Source organism: Hemibagrus wyckioides, linkage group LG26 (genome assembly GCF_019097595.1).
Source record: "Hemibagrus wyckioides isolate EC202008001 linkage group LG26, SWU_Hwy_1.0, whole genome shotgun sequence".
NCBI classification, from domain to species: domain Eukaryota; kingdom Metazoa; phylum Chordata; class Actinopteri; order Siluriformes; family Bagridae; genus Hemibagrus; species Hemibagrus wyckioides.
In genome coordinates this window covers 20,430,755-20,443,254 of record NC_080735.1, presented here as the reverse complement: position 1 = coordinate 20,443,254, position 12,500 = coordinate 20,430,755, and the positions used below count along the sequence as shown (strand labels likewise).

The window sequence follows — 12,500 nt, the reverse complement described above, 5'->3', positions numbered from 1 at the left end:
ACCTTGGTAATGAAAGTCCTTTTTATAGGCCATCTGAAGCAGCTGATATTAATTTGCACTGACCAGGGGCAGGATTGCTTTCTAATTACTAATTGATTCCACCTGGTGTCTTGGTTTTCCATGCCTTTTTGCACCTCCTTTCTTCATGTGTTCAATACTTTTCCCCTGTGTCATTTCACATTATTACACATAACTTACTTTATAGTTTGATTGCATGTGTGGATTGCAGTGGTTGTTACCAACATCTGGTGAAAATTTCATGTCCATAGTACCTTTAGAAATATACACTATATTGCCAAAAGTATTCGCTCACCTGCCTTGACTCGCATATGAACTTAAGTGACATCCCATTCCTAATCCATAGGGTTCAATATGACGTCGGTCCACCCTTTGCAGCTATAACAGCTTCAACTCTTCTGGGAAGGCTGTCCACAAGGTTTAGGAGTGTGTTTATGGGAATTTTTGACCATTCTTCCAGAAGCACATTTGTGAGGTCACACACTGATGTTGGACGAGAAGGCCTGGCTCTCAGTCTCTGCTCTAATTCATCCCAAAGGTGTTCTATCGGGTTGAGGTCAGGACTCTGTGCAGGCCAGTCAAGTTCATCCACACCAGACTCTGTCATCCATGTCTTTATGGACCTTGCTTTGGTCACTGGTGCACAGTCATGTTGGAAGAGGAAGGGGCCAGCTCCGAACTGTTCCCACAAAGTTGGGAGCATGGAATTGTCCAAAATGTCTTGGTATGCTGAAGCATTCAGAGTTCCTTTCACTGGAACTAAGGGGCCAAGCCCAGCTCCTGAAAAACAACCCCACACCATAATCCCCCCTCCACCAAACTTTACACTTGGCACAATGCAGTCAGACAAGTACCGTTCTCCTGGCAACCGCCAAACCCAGACTCGTCCATCAGATTGCCAGATGGAGAAGAGCGATTCGTCACTCCAGAGAACGCGTCTCCACTGCTCTAGAGTCCAGTGGCGGCGTGCTTTACACCACTGCGTCCGACGCTTTGCATTGCACTTGGTGATGTATGGCTTGGATGCAGCTGCTCGGCCATGGAAACCCATTCCATGAAGCTCTCTGCGCACTGTTCTTGAGCTAATCTGAAGGCCACATGAAGTTTGGAGGTCTGTAGCGATTGACTCTGCAGAAAGTTGGCGATCTCTTCGCACTATGCGCCTCAGCATCCGCTGACCCCGCTCCGTCAGTTTACGTGGCCTACCACTTCGTGGCTGAGTTGCTGTCTTTCCCAAACACTTCCACGTTCTTATAATACAGCTGACAGTTGACTGTGGAATATTTAGGAGCGAGGAAATTTCACGACTGGATTTGTTGCACAGGTGGCATCCTATCACAGTTCCACACTGGAATTCACTGAGCTCCTGAGAGCGACCCATTCTTTCACAAATGTTTGTAAAAACAGTCTGCATGCCTAGGTGCTTGATTTTATACACCTGTGGCCATGGAAGTGATTGGAACACCTGATTCTGATTATTTGGATGGGTGAGCGAATACTTTTGGCAATATAGTGTATTTACTGAGAAAAATGGTGATGTGTTCAATACTTATTTTATCCGCTGTATGTAGATCCTGTGTGGTTGACTGTTTTCAGGTAATTAATGTCCACCTTTTTACTATTAATAAAATAATCACAGTTATTGAACTTGAGGTGGTTAGTTCACTCCCAAGCACATTCTACAATAATGCAGTGAGAAAACTCCAGGAGGAAGTACAACAAACATGAAAAACTGAGACATGAGGCATGAGCAAAAGACTGCCAAAAAACAAAGCTGTAGCACTGCAGAAATGCTTTCTGTTCAGGAAATGCTAAACAAAAAACAAACAGAGAGATACTGGGGGCATTAAACACTGTGGCTTTCACCCTGCACTTGACCACGCTTCTAATCCTGGGTACAGGAAGGTTTTACACAAGTATTTTAGAAACTATTTTTTTTTTACCTGGGGTTAAGAAAGCATGACTGTCACAGTGTTAACTCCACAACACTGTGTGTTTAAAATGCTAAGCAACTAGCCATAACCACAGAAAACCAATCAGAAATTTAACAGCATAGTCAGCAGAGTCAAGCAGCAAAACGCTGAACATCACAGAAGTGTGCACTTTAAATGGGGAGGAGGGGGTATACATTACACCAAAAAATTAGCAGAATTTGGATATCGACAAAGGAACAGCTGGTCAACTACATGACAAATTTAAAAAAGATGGCGCCGGTGAGTTCGGCTGCCGTCATGACTGCTCCGACCCCTTTTTCCTTGTTTTTGTTTTTTAAGTTAACTTTCAGTACAGTAGAACCAGCAAATTCTACACTGGAGTGCATTAGGTACAATAGAGATACTCTTATTTCTATTGGTATACAATGTACTCACAATTCGACATTTTTAACCCGGATCCAAGCTGACCGAGTGAGATCCTGAGGGAGAACAAGCTCTGGATGACGCAGACTGGGACATATTCCGGAGCAGCTCTGATGACATCAATGTGTTTACGGAAGCGGTTGTTGGATTCATCGGGAAACTAGCAGATGATACTGTGCAGATGATACTGTACTGTGATGATACCATCAGAACGTTTCCCAATCAGAAGCCGTGGGTGGATAAGACCATCCGCGACGCTCTGAGATCTCCCACTGCTGCCTACAAAGTGGTACTTGCGTCGGGTGACATGGATTCATACAAGGCTGCATCATACAACGTGCGGAAAGTGGTGAAGGAGGTGAAGCAGTGCTACGGGAGAAAACTAGAGTCACAACTCCAACAGAGTGACTCTAGGAGCCTGTGGCAGGGATTAAAGACAATAACGAACTATAAAGCACCAACATCCAGTATGATGAATGCGGAAGTGTCTCTGGCACATGAGCTGAACACCTTCTACGCTCGCTTCGAGGCTCCAGCAAATGCTACAGCTAATGCTAATAGTTGCAGCCAGGAAGAGAATGCCAACACCGGAAGTGCGTTCATCATCTCCGAGCATGACGTGAGGAGATCCTTCAGGATAGTGAACACCAGGAAAGCAGCAGGACCAGACGGAATCTCAGGTCGAGTCCTCAGAGCCTGCGCTGACCAGTTAGCACCCGTGTTCACAGACATATTCAACCACTCCTTAACCCAGTCGGCAATCCCCACGTGATTTAAAGAGTCCATCATTGATCCTGTACCGAAGAAGCCCCATCCTGCTTCCCTCAATGACTACCGCCCTGTAGCCCTGACCTCAGTAGTGATGAAGTGCTTTCAGCAGCTGGTCAGAGACTTCATCACTTCACTACAAGACACACTGGATCCACTACAGTTCACCTACTGCCCGAACTGCTCAACTGATGATGCCATCTCCCACCTCCTTCACACATCACTCACTCACCTGGTCACTAGGAAGGGGAATTATGTTAGAATGCTGTTTGTCGAATACAGTTCAGCGTTTAACAGCGTTTTATAATCCCCTCCACACTCATCACCAAGCTGGAGCACCTGGGACTCAGCCCATCTCTTTCAGTGGATCTCCAATTTCCTAACTGGCAGACCACAGGCAGTAAGGATGGGCAGACATGCCTCAGCCTCACTCACCCTCAGCACTGGAGCCCCTCAGGGTTGTGTTCTGAGCCCCCTGCTGTACTCTTTGTACACGTATGACGCATGGCCACTACCAACTCCACCAACATCATCAAGTTTGCTGATGACACCGTTGTGGTCGGACTGATCTCCGACAACAATGAGACGGCCTACCTGGTGGAGATTAAGACTCTGGAGAACTGGTGCCAGAGGAACAACCTCCACCTTAACATCAGCAAGACTAAGGAGCTGATAGTGGACTTCAGGAGAAAGCAGAAGAGGAACTACCAGACCCCTGTGATCAACAGCAGCCCAGTCTAGAGAGTGGACAGCTTCAGATACCTCGGTATTCACATCACGCAGAACCTGTCATGGTCCTGTCACATCAACACCGTGGTGAAGAAGGCCCGGCAGTGTCTCTTCCACCTCAGACGCTTGAGAGACTTTAGACTGCCTGCTAAGGTGCTTAGGAACTTTTACTCCTGCACCATAGAGAGCATCCTGATGGGAAACATCACAACCTGGTTTGGGAACAGCACCATGCAGGACAGACGAGCTCTTCAGAGGGTGGTGCGATCAGCAGAGCGCATCATCCATACCAAGCTCCCTGACCTGCACTCATTCTACAACAAGCGGTGCTAGACCAAGGCCAGGAAGATTGTGAAGGACCTCAGCCATCCCAGCAATGTACTTTTCTCTCTGTTGAGGTCAGGGAAGCGCTTCTGCTCCCTGAAGGCCAACACTGAGAGACTGAGGAGAAGTTTCTTCCCACAGGCTATACAGTCTCTCAACCAGAACTCCACATAGGATTCAGCTGATTGGACTTGCTATGTTTCCTACACACGTGTTGGAAAACACCAAACCGTACCTTACAATTACACATTTGCACATTACATTACAGGACTGTGACACACAATACAAAAACATAAACATATATGGCACATATATGGTACATTCTGGTCCCGGTTATACCTAAAGAGGACTTGTGCACATCTGCGCTTAAGATGGACAATACCACTGCTCTCATCATCTCATTACCTTATTTCACTGAATGACCACAGTGTACTGTTGCTGTCTGCACACTGCACATTATTGCACACTATACACTTTATATAGTTCTGTATAATACAGTTGTTTACATTTTTATATTGTTCTGTATAATACAGTATAATACAGTTGTTTACATTTTACATATCTTACATTTCTTATATATATTCTATATTTTATACATATTCTGTAAACACAGATACCCTACCTTATTTTATTTATATTTTTATTTTGTTTATATTATATTATATTTTTATTTACCTACTGTAAATTGTAGGTTTATATTTTATAATTGTAGTTTTTTTTATATTTTATGTTACGTATTTTATATTTTACATTTGATCCCTGTCTTTTCTGTCCTTATTCCATTTCCTTTTCAAGGGTCAAAGCTATAGTCGTGTAAGCATTTCACTGCATATCATACTGTGTACCATTATGTATGTGATAAATAAAATTTGAATTTGAATTTTGATTAAAAAAGAGCAAAAAAGATGATAAAACTGTAAAAGATTTTTTGTGTGAAAGCATGAGATGAGCCGTTATTTAAAGAGCCCACATGCTGGATTTATCCAATCAGGACTGATGATCTGCAGATTCTGAAGAGCCAGGATTCAGTGTTAACCCCGGGGAAAGTAGCAGCAGTGTGAAACATCACAGAAAATAACCCAGGATTATCTAGGGTTTACACTGACCCATGAGAAAAGCCCTTATTTACAAGGCCTAATTTATGTACAAGTTCTTTTCATCATGAGAGAATTCAAACATTAATTCCTATATGGCCAAATATTCCAGTTTTAGCCACATCAGTCCCATCTGAAGGCCACAACCACATCATCTTCAGTTTCACATTGTCCATTTACACACAAACACACACACACACACAAACAAGTTTTATTGTTCAGCTTAAATTAAGACTGTATAAATGATCAGAATATGGTTTAAAATAATGTGGCACATAGTGACTCTGTTTCCCTTCCAGGATTCCAAACTACTCTTGTCATCTCTGCTGTGTCTGTGGTTCTAGTGCTGCTTATCGTTGCCTTTATATTTATTGTAATGATACAGAGGAAAAAGAAGACCCAAGGTACTGGAAAACAAATAAACACATTTTAATTTCCATTCACACACCTGCTTAATGTGTTAATGAATTCAGAATTAACTACTGAAAGGTGAACATTGCAGGACATTGAGGTGTATATTATTGGTGTAATATAACACACACACACACACACACAAACAAATGTGACTGATAGCAAGAGCTGTAATGAAAATAAGAAGAACTGAGGGCATGAAGCTTTTATTATCGCCACACATACATTACAGCACAGTGGGATTCTTTACTTCGCATATCCCAGCTGAAGTTGGGGTCAGAGCACAGGGGCAGCTATGATACAGTGCTCCTGGAGCAGAGAGGGTTAAGGGCCTTGCTAAATTGCCCAACAGTGGAGCATGGTGGTGGGGCTTGAACTCTGACCCTTCGAACAACAACCCAGAACCTTAACCACTTGAGCCACCAAAGTGCCCAATAAATAGCCAACAGGAAATCCTTCTGCTCTCATTAATCATTTTCTCTTGTTTATCTTTTTTCCTTTTTAAACCATAGCAGAAACAACCACTGTAGCCAAAGTCTCATGATAAAAATCTCTCACGTTTAATTTCAGTGTGAGTTTTTAGTAAGTGTGAAAGATGGTGTAATGTGTGATTGTTTGTGTAGTATGCAGATCACTACATACACTAATTAACTGATTAAAAGTTACACAAATTATAAAAAGCAATTCTTCAAAGGTTTACAGTATAGATAATATATTCATTAACATAATATAGAAATATATAGTCTCTCTACACTATAGATGTGAATCGAATGGATTGTGTATCTACAAGAAATGTTTTTGTCTTCAGAGAATGTGTATTAAACCAAACTTTCTCTTCTCTCTGCAGGCTCTGAAACAGTGAGGCAATCATGCAGAGAGGTACATGCCAGTGATTTCTTTCAGGTAAATACTTTCACAAACATTTTATTTACAAACATTTTAATGATTTTTATTTTCCATTTCAGACAAATGAAGAATATGAAAATGACCTAAATTTACCTCCAGTCCAAGCAAGAGAAAACACAACCACCAGCCAATCAGTCTACCAGAGTCTGTCAATTACTCCTAACCAATCAGATTCAGTCTACCAGAGCCTGTCAATTACTAATAACCAATCAGATTCAGTCTACCAGAGTCTGTCAATTACTAATAACCAATCAGACTCAGTCTACCAGAGTCTGTCAATTACTAATAACCAATCAGACTCAGTCTACCAGAGTCTGTCAATTACTAATAACCAATCAGACTCAGTCTACCAGAGTCTGTCAATTACTAATAACCAATCAGATTCAGTCTACCAGAGTCTGTCCCATACTAATAACCAATAAGAATACCACTGTTCACTATCCAACTAGACTGGTTTTGAATGTCAGACTGATTAATGTAACCACATTGTTTGTTTCTTTCTGCAGTTTTTTTTTTTGCCTTTTTATCTTTTAATTACTCTTTTGTGCTTTAGATAATTTCAAATGTTTTTACTGTGGACAAATTACACAGTCTTTGCATTGTATGTTTGGGAGTGGAGCAGACACGGTCAGCTCTCAATTAAGCTGGCTGAGTAAATTTCGAGAGGCCAGGCACTTGCTTCCCGTGGCTCGGGCCCGTGTCTGCCAAGGCGGAACGTCGGCTTTGATCACTGGGCTCACAGCTGGAGTAGGAGGAAGTGGAGCATGAGACAGCTAATCCCCTTTCTCTCGACTAATGTTGTCTGCATCAGGCTCTGTGTAGCTGTGATGTCAGCAACGAATTGTGGGTTGCAGTTCTTCAGTCATCCCAAAATTGCCTTCAAATCCATGTAGGACCACCTCTGTCCTCATAGGCAAAGCCTATGTAGTGGCAGGCCAGGCTGGAGCATTCCTGCACACCACTGGTTCTTGCAGTCCTATCAAGCTGACCTGCTGAGGGATTAAACCCTGAGATGGTTGCTGAGCTCCACTGGATCACAGACTTTGTTCTCTGTGCCACCAAGTTAATGGCTCATGCCATCAGCCATTCCATGGCTACTATGCTTGTCATGGAGATGCAACTGTGGCTCAACTTCAATTTAATTTTATTTGTACAGCACACTTAACAGTGGACATTGTCTCAAAGCAGCTTTACAGAAATATAAAAAGTATAGAATAAATATGAATAAGAAACCCTTAGAGGAACCAGTCTTAAATAGAAACCCACGCTTGTTTGGGTAACACGGGAGAGTGTGATTGTAAAATACGTCCTTTCTACAACTGTATATGGTCAAGTGGATTTTTGGAACCAGAAGCTCTTCAGGTCTGAGATAACAGTGTCAAGTTAGCTAATCTCTCCCTGCATCCAAGAACCAAGGCTTTCTACCAGTCGTCCCTGGTCCCAGGCTGGCTCCCATAGCTAGTGTGGTGGCCTATACCCCCTCTCATAGAAATATGGTAGTGGTCTAGCTAGGTAGTGTTGCATGGGGAGACCCATGAATTTTTTGTCCCCGTCATCTGCCCTATGAATCTCTGTGACAGGTAAAGCTATGCTTGCTGTGCTCAGCTTGGGCCCTTAGTGCTTACGATCACCGCTCTAGCCTACTCTATCTGTCCACTCTGGCCTACTCTACCCAATGTTTCAACTTTGGGAGCCAAGCTTTTGCCCACTGGGTACTAGAAGTCATCACATTCCTATGGGGTGTGTGTCTTGTCTTCGCCCCTAGGTTGCATGATGCTCTCCACCATTATTGTAGTATTGCCCAGCTGGTGAGGCTGTTCAGTCACTTTGACCCAGCAGTTGCCTGTGCCAATTCACACAGCCCTGTTGGATCAGATTTTTTTCTTGTGTGGCAATGTTGGTATTACCATTCCCATAGCGTCAAGCCATGACACAGTGCTGAGTTCCCGAAAAAGGTAATGTCTCTGGTTAAAGAGACCATGCTTTCCTCTGTGCATGCTGTACCCTTCTTCTACAACATGGCTGACTTATATAGCAACACACTGCATTCTAGCACCCCTAGTGGTGAGGAGGAGAATAACAACCTTTGAATAGCCCTATAGCGGGCTTGTGATTGTTATAACCTGTGATGTTTTTGTTGCCTTTCTGCCCTGTGTTCCTTATCTCGACTATTCCTTATAATCTGTTTTTGCCACCTTGACCCTATTCTGCTCCAATCTGTTCTCTGCCTGCTGTTTTGTACTTGTTTGTATTTTGCCCTCCGGCACCCGTGTCCATGCAGCCTGCTTCTGTGTCCTGTTTTCACCTAATGACATCACTGATCACTTTTTCCCCACTAGCCATGCGTGTAACAATGCTGTACATAAAATCATTTTTCACTGGGCTTTAAACTTGTCATTTGTATTTTTCATTTACCATTCCTTCTTCTTTTACAGTTAGCTTATTAATATAAAGCCTTTTGACCATCTCTATGGTGTTTAAGAAAAAAAAACACAGAAGATATACATGAAATACATTGAACCTTAATGTCATTGTAAATACACAAATTATACATTCATTGTGTACACTCCTGACTCCTGACTCATTCTCATTGTTCTGGCCTGACTAATGGACAATAGTTTAGTTTATTATGACTGTCTTGGCATCTAGCGGCTGCAGTTGGTATTGCCAGGATATTAGTTTTGAATTTTCTAACTTTCTCCCTGAAGTGACTTAGGGGCATCTGCTATGATCAAGCAGATATCCCTCTGTATATGAGGGTGTTAGTGTAATTGAAAATTGTTGCTTACGTCTTACATCTGGCTTTCTGTTCTTGTTTATAAATATATGTGTATGTATCATGTTTATGCCATGATATTAATAGGCTTGATTGTTTGTTAAATGTAACATGGTGTAAAATGTGTCCCATTGTTTACTATGCTTATGTTGGTGAATGTGTTAATTTAGGTTTTTTTTTTTTCATGTATTTTCTAGTTTCACGCTTCATCTTCTTGTCAATAAACACATTTGCTTGATCTTTGAGTCTTTGGGAGTTTGATGGGAAGAGGTGCATTCATCTCTCTGTTAAGATATACATGGCACACATATCGAGGACAGAACACTCTTTCTTTTAACTCCTAAATCATTTGTAACTCTTATTCACATATAATTCATATTTTTACAGAAATGTTTACATTTGGTCTGTTGTTTTCAGTAATAAGCAGTGTGCCCAGGTTCAAGCAGTGATGCTTGACAAATATACCTTATTTGGGCAGGTTGAAATGAATTCTGGGATTTCTATGATTTTTAATGTACTGTATGTGCAACCAGTAATATAATCCCACAAAAGATTTGATTTAGTTCAGAAAATGTGTACTCACCAGTTCTGTGTACTTGAAAAGAAATTAATGGAGTGATGGATGCTGCAGGTTGTCTTCATGTGAGGTTCACTGGAAAAGTAAATGAAAGAACACAATCTCTCAGGCTCTCTATGTTCACATGGAATTAATACATTCATGCTATTATAATCAGACCATACATGAGATAACAGTAGGATTTAAAAAGACATGTAGAGCCTCAGTCATCTGTCATCAACTCATACACAGAAACCATCCTGAGAAACAAACACTCTTAAGGAAGTTTTCTGGAGAGTGCTTTTGGAAGTGCTTTATAATGGTACCCATGTAGTGTATGAGTATGGGGAGTCTTGGATTTCTACATTAGAACAAAGCCCTGGACTTTGATAATAAACACATCCTTACACAAGATTAAATACTGGCTCCTGATGGTCATAAAGTCTAGGCACTGAAGTTATGTGAACTGAAAGCATAGACTGTAGAAACGTTTTTGTTTGCTTTCTGAAATCTTGTACAATAAAATCTGACATTGTATCCATACATAAGGACAGTATGCAGGTTCAAATCTCAAAACTCAAATCCAAGTAGGTGCATCACCAGCATCTTGTTCTCTAGAGGGCAGTAGGGGCTTCTGTCTTTTCTGTCTCAGATTATTGAAGAGTGAAGCTGTTCTTGTGAGGAGTATGTGCAACACTGTGCCTCATTAATTAGTATATTAGTGGATGTCCTAATCATAGAGCATATCTAGTTCACTCAAATAAAAACAATTATCATATGCAGAACACTACAATTAAAACTGGTACATTTTTTTTTTAGAAAAACTCACCACAGACTGAGAGGAAAAAACAAACAAGTGACATCACAGTTCATGTTGCAGTACACAACTCCACTGTTCATTAGTTTTATAGTAATGAAGTTATATATTTTCTTTACTCATATCTTTTCTGATCTTTCCTTTCTGTTCTGTTGTGACATTTGCACTCAACATTTAACACCAACACTCCCCTGAATGGTTTTCTGTCAGCAGCTCAAAGGTGGAGGTGGACATGATGTTGCTTTTCTACATAAGCCAGAGACAGAGACAGGGTGGGAGTGTCATATAACTAGCAGAACAATTATTATTTTTATTTTCTGAAGTGGAGTTCTTCCTGATTATACCTTCTTCCTGATTATAGCTAAGTAACAGCACTTCAAATTAATCTTCACTGTAAGTGTAACATTAAAGAAGTGCATGACAAAAAGGGCATATTCAAGTGGCCTACACAAGCAAACATAATCTCACCAGTCCACTACAGGTTAAGTGTTTAAAGATCAGGGCTGATGTTATATCAGTGTAGTCGACCTGCAACGTCAAACACAACTGAGAGCAGATATCTGACATGTTTGATTTAGATTATTAGTCTGAAGGTTTGTTATTTATATTGAATATATTGTTTCATAAAATACATAACAATTGACACACACAATTTGTAGATAATTTTCAGTCTTATTTTACTGAGCTGCATCTATGTATATCTTGTGTTCCTGGCTCTTCGCATAAACTGTATTTTTTCTATTTTTTTAGTTTTGGTTTTATATGATGTACCATCATCCTGGATCATATTTCATTCCATTGTATATTATTCTCCAGCTGGTACTACAATAACTGGATACAGAGGAGGATCAGTTCAGATTATAATTGCACCTATGAACAGGGGCGATTCTAGGAATTTCATTTAAGGGGGGCTCAGCCCCTAATGAGGGTATAATAGTAAAAAATAAAAATAAATAAATAAATAAAATAAAGGTTTGACTAACAGGGTTGGATGGTAAACTTATTGCAGCATTCCACTGTATTGCATAGATCTGTACTGAACAAGCCAAATACGAGTCTCACACACACACATACACACACACACACACACACACACACACACACACACATACACACACACACACATACACACACACACACACACACACATACACACACACACACACATACACACACACACACACACACACACACACACACACATACACACACACACACATACACACACACACACACACACACATACACACACACACACACACATACACACACACATACACACACACATACACACACATACACACACACACACATACACACACACACACACACACACACACACACACATACACACACACACACATACACACACACACACACACACACACACACACATACACACACACACACACACACACACACACACACATACACACACATACACACACACACACATACACACACACACACACATACACACACACACACACACACACACACATACACACACACACACACACACACACACTTGTCCTCAGTCGTTTTCATATGAAATTTAAAGGGGACTGAGGCGATCACGAATTTGTGTACAGTTTATGGAGAATCTCAGAATTTTTAGGGTGCCTGAGTAGAAATATTAGGGGGCTAAAGCCCCCCTAAAATTGGCCTAGCGATGCACATGCCTATGAATCTAAATATGAAAAGAACAAGAAGTTTATCTGCAGAGGTAAATGTCCCTATCTGG

At 41.2% G+C, this 12,500-nt stretch overlaps 1 protein-coding gene across 1 annotated transcript in view; it reads left to right on the top strand.

Annotated features, from left to right (window-relative positions):
- LOC131346834 (CMRF35-like molecule 1) overlaps positions 1-9,472 on the top strand; it is a 23,849-nt gene extending 14,377 nt beyond the window's left edge. Inside the window, exons 3-5 of the mRNA XM_058380534.1 lie at positions 5,590-5,694; positions 6,549-6,580; positions 6,667-9,472. Coding sequence (XP_058236517.1) covers positions 5,590-5,694; positions 6,549-6,580; positions 6,667-7,029 — 500 coding nt within the window. The 3' untranslated portion in view covers positions 7,030-9,472. The remainder of the gene's footprint in view (positions 1-5,589; positions 5,695-6,548; positions 6,581-6,666) is intronic.
- Positions 9,473-12,500: the final 3,028 nt, after the last annotated feature.